Source organism: Oncorhynchus keta, chromosome 17 (genome assembly GCF_023373465.1).
Source record: "Oncorhynchus keta strain PuntledgeMale-10-30-2019 chromosome 17, Oket_V2, whole genome shotgun sequence".
Classification (NCBI taxonomy): Eukaryota; Metazoa; Chordata; class Actinopteri; order Salmoniformes; family Salmonidae; genus Oncorhynchus; species Oncorhynchus keta.
Window position 1 is genome coordinate 54477139 of NC_068437.1, and position 12500 is coordinate 54489638.

General features: G+C 49.6%; 1 protein-coding gene across 1 annotated transcript in view; it reads right to left on the minus strand.

Annotated features, from left to right (window-relative positions):
- LOC118379936 (reelin-like) overlaps nucleotides 1-12500 on the minus strand; it is a 318966-nt gene that overhangs the window by 42691 nt on the left and 263775 nt on the right. The window contains 4 exon segments of the mRNA XM_052466572.1: nucleotides 3218-3444; nucleotides 7292-7397; nucleotides 10554-10722; nucleotides 11708-11890. Of these exon segments, the coding sequence (XP_052322532.1) occupies nucleotides 3218-3444; nucleotides 7292-7397; nucleotides 10554-10722; nucleotides 11708-11890 (685 nt within the window).

A 12500-nucleotide genomic window follows, 5' to 3' on the forward strand; every position in this document is an offset into this window, starting at 1 on the left:
GAGAGAGAGGAAGAGGTAGAGGAAGAGGTAGAGGAAGAGAGAGGAGTAGGAGGAGGACAAGAACAAAGGGGACCATGCAGTAGACGGAGACATATTTTCCGACAACATTAGGGCTTCTTTGGTGGACTGTGTCATAGTAAATCACGGCCTGACGATGAGGGAGGCGGAGAGTCCAGCCCAACCTGAGTCGCTCCACGGTGGCGTCCATAATACGGACATTTAGACTGGAGAACAGATATGTCTTCAACTTTCTACACTAGACTGTACCGATGCAATTGTTGCACATCATTCTGCATCACAGTACAATACAAAATGGAGTCCTACAATATTAGTTCTATGTTCCTCAGTGAACCAGAAAAATAGGTATAGCGCTGTGAAGTACATGTAATACAGTTGTGATGTTACTGTGTACAGTATGACAGTACGGTATGTAAAGAAGAACCTAACCAATGACATCATATTCTGAACTGCCAGATGACTTCCTGTGGGTGGACGGCAACGTCTGTTCACCCATCAACAGGAACTGGCCCGTTGTCAATCTAGTGTTGACAAACAACACCACCATGATCCGCTTGCATCAATACCGGGAGCCAATCGTGACAGATCACACGACATCCCAAAAATAAATCAACCGTGTCAGTAGGTCGACGCTCCGCCGCACCTTGTGTCGACACCAACTTTACCATGAAGCGGCTGTACAACAGGGTTCCATTGGAGAGGAACCTCGTTGGAGTCACTATGACGACGTGAGCGTCACTGGTCTTTACTGTAATGGCAGTAGATGGTGTCCTATTGACACTGCATTGATGCATCCAGCCAAAGCCGTATGTGACCTTTACAGTTGCCCCCATTCTGGTGGTGGTTGGGGGGTTGGTCTGTGGGGGTAACTGCCTTGCCTGTAGCTAGTAGTTATGACTGAATGAACACACACCCCCATCCTTGTGTGAAAATGTAAACATTGCCTAGCCAGGGATGATCCCGTTGCCTAGCCAGGGATGACCCCGTTGCCTAGCCAGGGATGACCCCGTTGCCTAGCCAGGGATGACCCCGTTGCCTAGCCAGGGATGACCCCGTTGCCTAGCCAGGGATGACCCTGTTGCCTAGCCAGGGATGACCCCGTTGCCTAGCCAGGGATGACCCCGTTGCCTAGCCAGGGATGACCCCGTTGCCTAGCCAGGGATGACCCCGTTGCCTAGCCAGGGATGACCCCGTTGCCTAGCCAGGGATGACCCCGTTGCCTAGCCAGGGATGACCCTGTTGCCTAGCCAGGGATGACCCCGTTGCCTAGCCAGGGATGACCCCGTTGCCTAGCCAGGGATGACCCCGTTGCCTAGCCAGGGATGACCCCGTTGCCTAGCCAGGGATGACCCCGTTGCCTAGCCAGGGATGACCCTGTTGCCTAGCCAGGGATGACCCCGTTGCCTAGCCAGGGATGATCCCGTTGCCTAGCCAGGGATGACCCCGTTGCCTAGCCAGGGATGACCCTGTTGCCTAGCCAGGGATGACCCCGTTGCCTAGCCAGGGATGACCCCATTGCCTAGCCAGGGATGACCCCATTGCCTAGCCAGGGATGACCCTGTTGCCTAGCCAGGGATGACCCCGTTGCCTGAGCCAGGGATGACCCCGTTGCCTAGCCAGGGATGACCCCATTGCCTAGCCAGGGTTGACCCGTTGCCTAGCCAGGGATGACCCCGTTGCCTAGCCAGGGATGACCCTGTTGCCTAGCCAGGGATGACCCTGTTGCCTGCCAGACCCCGTTGCCTAGCCAGGGATGACCCCGTTGCCTAGCCAGGGATGACCCCGTTGCCTAGCCAGGGAGGTGATGTGGCCAAACACTAACAGAAGACGGGATCCATGAACCATCCACCCCATCTTTTACAATACTAATTATTTGGGGGCGGCAGGTTAGCCTAGTGGTTAGAGCGTTGGACGAGTAACCGGAAGGTTGCAAGTTCAAATCCCCGAGCTGGCAAGGCACAAATCTGCCTCTGAACAGGCAGTTAACCCACTGTTCCTAGGCCGTCATTGAAAATAAGAATTTGTTCTTAACTGACTAGTTAAATAAAGGTTAAATAAAGGTTAAATAAAAATGTTTTTTGTTTAACACTGCACTGTAATTTTACAGTAATAATTTTTGTTTCCGTGAGTTTACGGTAACATATTGTATTGATTACTGTATTGTAATTATATTTTTCTTTGTGTTTTTGTTGTTGTAAAAACCTGCAATGGGGAAAAAATATAAGCGCTATATAATATTTTGTCTGACGCCTTTCTATGTTTGTGTTTCATTGAAATGTGAGTAGATGTACTGGAACATTCTGGAACAGAAGCCTGTATGTACTGTACTGGAACATTCTGGAACAGAAGCCTGTATGTTCTGTACTGGAACATTCTGGAACAGAAGCCTGTATGTACTGTACTGGAACATTCTGGAACAGAAGCCTGTATGTACTGTACTGGAACATTCTGGAACAGAAGCCTGTATGTACTGTACTGGAACATTCTTGAACAGAAGCCTGTATGTACTGTACTGGAACATTCTGGAACAGAAGCCTGTATGTACTGTACTGGAACATTCTGGAACAGAAGCCTGTATGTACTGTACTGGAACATTCTGGAACAGAAGCCTGTATGTACTGTACTGGAACATTCTTGAACAGAAGCCTGTATGTACTGTACTGGAACATTCTGGAACAGAAGCCTGTATGTACTGTACTGGAACATTCTGGAACAGAAGCCTGTATGTACTATACTGGAACATTCTGGAACAGATGCCTGTATGAGAACATGGAAAAGGTATACAAAGTACTAAAAGACAGCAGTGTTTTGTATAAAAGTATGTCAGTGTGTTGCTGCTTTGAAAGAGTCGTTCAAATGGTGCCTGTGTGTTTTATCATTTTGTAGCAAAAAATGCCATTTTGAAAAAAGGTTTGTGAGGTCTCGATTGCGGAGTATTTAATTTTGACATAGGAAGTGAGATGTTTATCTCCAAGGGTTGTGTCTTAGTTGGCTTGTGTGTAGAGTTTTTGACTCAATGAGCCAAATTCCGCAACAAGTGTGTAAGCAATCGCAAAAAAAAACTCTAATAAAGACATTTTTTTCCTTCCCATCAGCATTTGCACAACACTTTTCGAGAAACCCAGCCAAGACTCCAAAGAGAAAAGAAAAAGCAGAAGCACAAGTTATCAGGAAAACAAATCCCAGAAAGGAACCTCACCCGCAGAGTCTCAGCTTGCCAAAGTGGATGACCTCACGTCTCCAGCCCTGGGTGGTTCCCGGGTAGTAGACACTGGCAGGGTGCAGCTCTGTGGAGCACAGGGAAGAGGGCTGGGGGCCTCCTGAACACAAGGGCACCAGGAGGTACCAGGTGGATCCAAAGTCCCTGGAGAATTCCAGTCGTACCGGGTTAGAGGCGGAGCTGTCTGCCGTGCAGCCCACGTTGATCTGAAATGGATCAGGTATACTTCTTATCATATTGCTAACATATAATTATTACCATAATAAACCATAACATCTTTATCCAAAACCAAACAAGATCTATCTACCAGTTCTATACCCACTGCCTTAAGGGAGCTTCAGCAAGAATCATTTTCAACAAACATAAAATAATTCTGGACCTCTGAAACAAGTTTACAATTTTTCTACATTTTCAAGTTCATATGATTATAATGCGATTAATTATTTCCATAACATAATTATGATCATTAACCAGCCTACATCACAGAGGAGAGTAATTATACTGACTGATTATTAATATGAATCAAGCATATAAATGAGTCATTATCATTTCAAAAACCCTTTGCTTTGCCCTCCACTTTTACAGTATATTGGGATTATTTTCCCCATTGAGTTCCTCTTTCAGCATTCATCTACCCCAGGCCTTCTCTCTCCTCTCAGTCTCTCTGTTATCTCTCTCTGTTATCTCTCTCTGTTCATACCCCACTCATTCCTCTCCTCTTCTACCCCAGGCCTTCTCTCTCCTCTCAGTCTCTCTGTTATCTCTCTCTGTTCATACCCCACTCATTCCTCTCCTCTTCTACCCCAGGCCTTCTCTCTCCTCTCAGTCTCTCTGTTATCTCTCTCTGTTCATACCCCACTCATTCCTCTCCTCTTCTACCCCAGGCCTTCTCTCTCCTCTCAGTCTCTCTGTTATCTCTCTCTGTTCATACCCCACTCATTCCTCTCCTCTTCTACCTCAGGCCTTCTCTCTCCTCTCAGTCTCTCTGTTATCTCTCTCTGTTCATACCCCACTCATTCCTCTCCTCTTCTACCCCAGGCCTTCTCTCTCCTCTCAGTCTCTCTGTTATCTCTCTCTGTTCATACCCCACTCATTCCTCCCTCTTCTACCCCAGGCCTTCTCTCTCCTCTCAGTCTCTCTGTTATCTCTCTCTGTTCATATCCTACTCATTCCTCTCCTCTTCTACCCCAGGCCTTCTCTCTCCTCTCAGTCTCTCTGTTATCTCTCTCTGTTCATACCCCACTCATTCCTCTCCTCTTCTACCCCAGGCCTTCTCTCTCCTCTCAGTCTCTCTGTTATCTCTCTCTGTTCATACCCCACTCATTCCTCTCCCTCTTCTACCCCAGGCCTTCTCTCTCCTCTCAGTCTCTCTGTTATCTCTCTGTTATCTCTCTGTTCATACCCCACTCATTCCTCTCCTCTTCTACCCCAGGCCTTCTCTCTCCTCTCAGTCTCTCTGTTATCTCTCTCTGTTCATACCCCACTCATTCCTCTCCTCTTCTACCCCAGGCCTTCAACCCCAGGCTCTCTCTCCTCTCAGTCTCTCTGTTATCTCTCTCTGTTATCTCTCTCTGTTCATACCCCACTCATTCCTCTCCTCTTCTACCCCAGGCCTTCTCTCTCCTCTCAGTCTCTCTGTTATCTCTCTCTGTTCATACCCCACTCATTCCTCTCCTCTTCTACCCCAGGCTTTCTCTCTCCTCTCAGTCTCTCTGTTATCTCTCTCTGTTCATACCCCACTCATCCCTCTCCTCTTCTACCCCAGGCCTTCTCTCTCCTCTCAGTCTCTCTGTTATCTCTCTCTGTTCATACCCCACTCATTCCTCTCCTCTTCTACCCCAGGCCTTCTCTCTCCTCTCAGTCTCTCTGTTATCTCTCTCTGTTCATACCCCACTCATTCCTCTCTACTCTTCTACCGAAGGCCTTCTCTCTCCTCTCAGTCTCTCTGTTATCTCTCTCTGTTCATACCCCACTCATTCCTCTCCTCTTCTACCCCAGGCCTTCTCTCTCCTCTCAGTCTCTCTGTTCAGTATCTCTCTCTGTTCATACCCCACTCAATCCTCTCCTCTTCTACCGAAGGCCTTCTCTCTCCTCTCAGTCTCTCTGTTATCTCTCTCTGTTCATACCCCACTCATTCCTCTCCTCTTCTACCCCAGGCCTTCTCTCTCCTCTCAGTCTCTCTGTTATCTCTCTCTGTTCATACCCCACTCATTCCTCTCCTCTTCTACCTCAGGCCTTCTCTCTCCTCTCAGTCTCTCTCCTCTCAGTCTCTCTGTTATCTCTCTCTGTTCATACCCCACTCATTCCTCTCCTCTTCTACCTCAGGCCTTCTCTCTCCTCTCGGTCTCTCTGTTATCTCTCTCTGTTATCTCTCTCCGTTATCTCTCTATGTTATCCCTCTCTGTTATCTCTCTCCGTTATCTCTCTCTGTTCATACCCCACTCATTCCTCTCCTCTTTCCCCATTCCTTTCCTCTTTTCCTTCACTCCTTTCCTTGCCCACTTTGTTTTCCCAACCAGCCAGTCTATTCGCTCTCTGCTGTTCATACCTCAAAATGGATGATAGTGTTCTCGTCTTCTACCCCAGGCCTGTGTGTGTGTGTGTGTGTGTGTGTGTGTGTGTGTGTGTTATCGTGTGTGTGTGTGTGTGTGTGTGTGTGTGTGTGTGTGTGTGTTCATACCTCTCCTCTTCTAAACTGGATGATAGTGTTCTCTCTCTGTTCAGGACGTGCATGTGTGTGTGTGTGTGTGTGTGTGTGTGTGTGTGTGTGTGTGTGTGTGTGTGTGTGTGTGTGTGTGTGTGTGTGTGTTGTGTGTGTGTTCATACCTCAAACTGGATGATGGTGTTCTCGTAGGACGGTGTGTGTGTGTGTGTGTGTGTGTGTGTGTGTGTGTGTGTGTGTGTGTGTGTGTGTGTGTGTGTGTGTGTTATCATACCTCAAACTGGATGATAGTGTTCTCGTAGGACGTGCGTGTGTGTGTGTTCATACCTCAAACTGGATGATAGTGTTCTCGTAGGACGGTCTGTGTGTGTGTGTCTGTTATGTGTGTGTGTGTGTGTGTGTGTGTGTGTGTGTGTGTTGTGTGTGTGTGTGTGTGTGTGTGTGTGTGTGTGTGTGTGTGTGTGTGTGTGTGTGTGTCCCTCTGTGTGTGTGTGTGTGTGTGTGTGTGTGTGTGTGTGTTCATACCTCAAACTGGATGATAGTGTTCTCGTAGGATGTGCATGTGTGTGTGTTCATACCTCAAACTGGATGATAGTGTTCTCGTAGGACGTGTGTGTGTGTGTGTGTGTGTGTGTGTGTGTGTGTGTGTGTGTGTGTGTGTGTGTGTGTGTGTGTGTGTGTGTGTGTGTGTGTGTGTGTGTGTGTGTGTGTGTGTGTGTGTGTGTGTTCATACCTCAAACTGGATGATAGTGTTCTCGTAGGACGTGTGTGTGTGTGTGTGTGTGTGTGTGTGTGTGTGTGTGTGTGTGTGTGTGTGTGTGTGTGTGTGTGTGTGTGTGTGTGTGTGTGTGTGTGTGTGTGTGTGTTCATACCTCAAACTGGATGATGGTGTTCTCGTAGGGACGTGTGTGTGTGTGTGTGTGTGTGTGTGTGTGTGTGTGTGTGTTCATACCTCAAACTGGATGATGGTGTTCTCGTAGGATGATAGTGTGTGTGTGTGTGTGTGTGTGTGTGTGTGTGTGTGTGTGTGTGTGTGTGTGTGTGTGTGTGTGTGTGTGTGTGTGTGTGTGTGTGTGTTCATACCTCAAACTGGATGATGGTGTTCTCGTGGGACGTGTGTGTGTGTGTGTGTGTGTGTGTGTCATACCTCAAACTGGATGATGGTGTTCTCGTAGGACGTGTGTGTGTGTGTGTGTGTGTGTGTGTGTGTGTGTGTTCATACCTCAAACTGGATGATGGTGTTCTCGTAGGACGTGTGTGTGTGTGTGTGTGTGTGTGTGTGTGTGTTCATGTGTGTGTTCTCGTGTGTGTGTGTGTGTGTGTGTGTGTGTGTGTGTGTGTGTGTGTGTGTGTGTGTGTGTGTGTGTGTGTGTGTGTGTGTGTGTTCATACCTCAAACTGGATGATGGTGTTCTCGTTGACGTCGATGTCTCTCGTGGTTATTGAATGTTCTCCCAGCTCACTGGATAAAAACACCATGGCCGACTCATCCTTCTCCCTGTACACACAGAGACACAGTCCGTTGTCAACAATGTTTCGTCAGCAGGGGTTGGGCTCAAGTCCAACTCAATTCAGTCGATTCAGGAAGTATACTGACATTCCAAATCCAATTTGAATTGGATTTATTTATTTTCCGTTAACCTCGAAAAGTCTATATATATATACACATGACATTTTTTACAATCATTTGATAAAATATAGATTTGGGCTTTTATTACTATAGCACATAGAAACACATTGAATAACACATTCTTAATGGCAAATAAATAAATCATAAGGAATAGGGTTTTGAATTGTCTGTCCTATATCTAGGAGATATAAGAAAGATCAGGAAATGGTGTAGTTTTTGGGACACATATTTATAACCTCTTCTTTTTTGTCGGCACAAAACTACCTCTATGGTTCTATAATACATGTTACAAAACGGTATTGGTTACCTTCAGACTCGTCCCGTGACACTGGTGAGGGTCGTAGAGCAAAACGGAGAACACCGTTGTGTTCGTGAGAATCTCTCCCTTCTATAGAGGGGTCGGCGTTCGGCTGCTACAAACATTTTTCGTAAGAAGATTTTCAGGACAAACTGACAGACACCGCTGTAGTTTGGCTACCGTCCACCGCAGACGTGGAAGGCCGAACTTAGGAGGACGTGGAAGGCCGAACTTAGGAGGACGTGGAAGGTCGACATAGGAGGACAGGGAAGGCCGAACTTAGGAGGACGTGGAAGGCCGACATAGGAGGACGTGGAAGGCCGAACTTAGGAGGACGTGGAAGGCCGAACTTAGGAGGACGTGGAAGGCCGAACTTAGGAGGACGTGGAAGGCCGAACTTAGGAGGACGTGGAAGGCCGAACATAGGAGGACGTGGAAGGCCGAACTTAGGAGGACGTGGAAGGCCGAACATAGGAGGACGTGGAAGGCCGAACTTAGGAGGACGTGGAAGGCCGAACTTAGGAGGACGTGGAAGGCCGAACTTAGGAGGACGTGGAAGGCCGAACTTAGGAGGACGTGGAAGGCCGACATAGGAGGACGTGGAAGGCCGAACTTAGGAGGACGTGGAAGGCCGGACTTAGGAGGACGTGGAAGGCCGAACTAGGAGGACGTGGAAGGCCGACATAGGAGGACGTGGAAGGCCGAACTTAGGAGGACGTGGAAGGTAGACATAGGAGGATGTGGAAGGCCGACAAAGGAGGACGTGGAAGGCCAAACTTAGGAGGACGTGGAAGGCAGACGTAGGAGGACGTGGAAGGCCGAACTTAGGAGGACGTGGAAGGCCGAACTTAGGAGGACGTGGAAGGCCGAACTTAGGAGGACGTGGAAGGCCGAACTTAGAGGACGTGGAAGGCCGACATAGGAGGACGTGGAAGGCCGAACTTAGGAGGACGTGGAAGGCCGAACATAGGAGGACGTGGAAGGCCGAACTTAGGAGGACGTGGAAGGCCGACATAGGAGGACGTGGAAGGCCGAACTTAGGAGGACGTGGAAGGCCGAACTTAGGAGGACGTGGAAGGACGTGGAAGGCCGAACTTGGAAGGCCGAAGGGAGGACGTGGAAGGCCGAACTTAGGAGGACGTGGAAGGCCGAACTGGAAGGCCGAGGAGGACGTGGAAGGCCTTAGGAACTTGGGAGGAGGACGTGGAAGGCCGAACTTAGGAGGACGTGGAAGGCCGAACTTAGGAGGACGTGGAAGGCCGGAGGACGTGGAAGGAGGAGGACGTGGAAGGCCGAACTTAGGAGGACGTGGAAGGCCGAACATAGGAGGACGTGGAAGGCCATAAGGACGTGGAAGGCCGGAGGACGTGGAAGGCCGACATAGGAGGACGTGGAAGGCCGAACTTAGGAGGACGTGGAAGGCCGAACTGGAAGGCCGACATAGGAGGACGTGGAAGGCCGAACATAGGAGGATGTGGAGGCCCAACTTAGGAGGACGTGGAAGACCGAACTTAGGAGGAGGGCGTGGAAGGCCGAACTTAGGAGGACGTGGAAGGCCGACAAAGGAGGGCGTGGAAGGCCGACAAAGGAGAACGTGGAAGGCCGACATAGGAGGAACGTGGAAAGGATGAACTTAGGAGGATGTGGAAGGCCGAACTTAGGAGGATGTGGAAGGCCGACAAAGGAGGACGTGGAAGGCCAAACTTAGGAGGACGTGGAAGGCAGAGGACGTGGAGGAGGACGTGGAAGGCCGAACATAGGAGGACGTGGAAGGCCGAACTTAGGAGGAGGGACGTGGAAGGCCGAAGGGGCGTGGAAGGCCAAACTTAGGAGGACGTGGAAGGCAGAACGTAGGAGGGACGTGGAAGGCCGACATAGGAGGACGTGGAAGGCCGAACTTAGGAGGACGTGGAAGGCCGAACTTAGGAGGACGTGGAAGGCCGACATAGGAGGACGTGGAAGGCCGAACTTAGGAGGACGTGGAAGGCCGACTTAGGAGGACGTGGAAGGCCGAACTTAGGAGGACGTGGAAGGCCGAACTTAGGAGGACGTGGAAGGCCGAACTTAGGAGGACGTGGAAGGCCGAACTTAGGAGGACGTGGAAGGCCGAACTTAGGAGGACGTGGAAGGCCGAACTTAGGAGGACGTGGAAGGCCGAACTTAGGAGGACGTGGAAGGCCGAACTTAGGAGGACGTGGAAGGTAGACATAGGAGGATGTGGAAGGCCGACAAAGGAGGACGTGGAAGGCCGAACTTAGGAGGACGTGGAAGGCCAAACTTAGGAGGACGTGGAAGGCCGACTTAGGAGGACGTGGAAGGCCGAACTTAGGAGGACGTGGAAGGCCGAACTTAGGAGGACGTGGAAGGCCGAACTTAGGAGGACGTGGAAGGCCGAACTTAGGAGGACGTGGAAGGCCGAACTTAGGAGGACGTGGAAGGCCGAACTTAGGAGGACGTGGAAGGCAGACATAGGAGGATGTGGAAGGTTCGAGACGCAGCCCATGCAAAGATGATTTCTGTAGTTTTTAAACAGACAGATTTGGATGGGGATTTGTTTTATTTACGTGACTTAGATTGATGCACGGGTGAAACCCTAAACCACGATGTTAGTCTACTTCCTGAATTGACTGATTTGAAGTGGACTTATGACCCAACACACAGACATAAGGTCTGGAGGTACAGTGGAAGGCCGTCACAGTGTACAAGAGGCAGGTGGTACTACTCACAGGCCACTCTTCTGGTAAGGGCAGTAGAGTCCAGTGTTGCCTCCTGGGTAGAAGAGCCAGTTGTAGTTTTGGGGTCCGCCCTCGAAGTTGTCTGAGACTACGGGAGGGTTGTTGAGCGAGCTGCCATCGATGATCAGGTCATCAATCACCCACACCTCCTCTTTCTTACCTACAGGAGACATATATAACCAGTCAGACATACAGTGCGTCCCCACCATATCCCACTGGGCAAAAAAACTGGTTGAATCAACGTTGTTTCCATGACATTTTCAACCAAGAAATTCAATGTGATGACGTTGAATCAACGTGAAAAACTGCCTGGATTTGCAATAGTCATCAACATAAGGGGAATTTTGGTATTTGTTTCACGCAACTTTTAACCTAAATGACCAGTACTCCTTACTGTTATCTTTTGTGTTGCTTTTTTCTATTTAGAAATGTTCTTACTTTTTAACTCTGCATTGTTGGTTAAAGGCTTGTAAAAGTAAACATTTCACGGTAAAGAGTGACAACAACCAAATAGTAAATCAAAACTAGTCGTTGAACTGATGTCTGTACCCCAGTGGGATGTGATGATTTTGACAATGTGTGTTTAAAGGGTCTACTGCACTACCAAGTATGTGTGTGTGTACACACTTGTGTTGCGTGTGTGCATCTTTGTGTATGTACTGTGTGTGTGTCTCTCTATGTGTATGTGTCTATCTGTGTGTATCTGTGTGTATCTGTGTGTGTTCCTCTGTGTGTGTGTCCCTCTGTGTGTGAGGACTCTGTGTGTATCTCTGTGTGCGTGTGTGTGTGTGTGTCTTTCTGTGTATGTATGTGTCTCTGTGTGTGTGTGTGTGTGTGTGTCTTTCTGTGTATGTATGTGTCTCTGTGTGTGTGTCTGTGTGTGTCCCTGTGTGTGTGTGTGTCTTTCTGTGTGTGTGTGTGTCTCTGTGTGTGTCTCTGTGTGTGTCTCTGTGTGTGTCCTTGTGTGTGTGTGTGTGTCTGTGTGTGTGTGTCTCTTTGTGTGTGTGTGTGTGTGTGTGTGTGTGTGTCTGTGTGTGTGTGTCTCTGTGTGTGTCTCTGTGTGTGTCCTTGTGTGTGTGTCTGTGTGTGTGTGTCTCTCTGTGTGTGTGTGTGTGTGTGTGTGTGTCCCTGTATACTCTACTCACCACTGTTGTAGGGCTGCCAGAGCCTGAAGCGGGTAGCGTTGGTCTGGGTCCTGGCAGGCAGAGGGAGGTGTAGGAACAGCGTGTCGGTTGAGGTGGGGAAGTAGAACTCATCTAACAGCAACCAGCTGATTCCTCCGTTCACTGAGTACTGCAGCAGCACCGAGTGGGACCGTTCTGGGACACCTGGGAAACAGAACACACAGAGTCAACATGCTGTACAACATGCTATACACCAAATCAACAAAAATAAAAAAACAAGAGGCCTCCCGGCTGGCGCAGTGGTCTAAGGCACTGCATCGCAGGGGTTCGAGCCCAGGCTCTGTCGCAGCCGGCCGCGACCGGGAGGTCCATGGGGTGATGCACAATTGGCCCCGCTTCGTCCGGGTTTGGTCGGTAGGGATGTCCTTGTCTCATCACGCACCAGCGACTCCTGTGGCGGGCCGGGCGCAGTGCGCGCTAACCAGGTCGCCAGGTGCACCGTGTTTCCTCCGACACATTGGTGCGGCTGGCTTCCGGGTTGGATGCGCGCTGTGTTAAGAAGCAGTGCGGCTTGGTTGGGTTGTGTTTCGGAGGACGCATGGCTTTCAACCTTCGTCTCTCCCGAGCCCGTACGGGAGTTGTAGCGATGAGACAAGATAGTAGCTACTAACAATTGGATACCCCGAAAAAGGGGGTCATTTGCCCAACCGAGATTGAGGCACAGACACGGTCTCAATGGGGATAGCCGAGGGGATAGCTGAGCTGACTACACTGACTGTGCTAGTGGCAGACTCCACAAAGCTGGCAGGCTGGC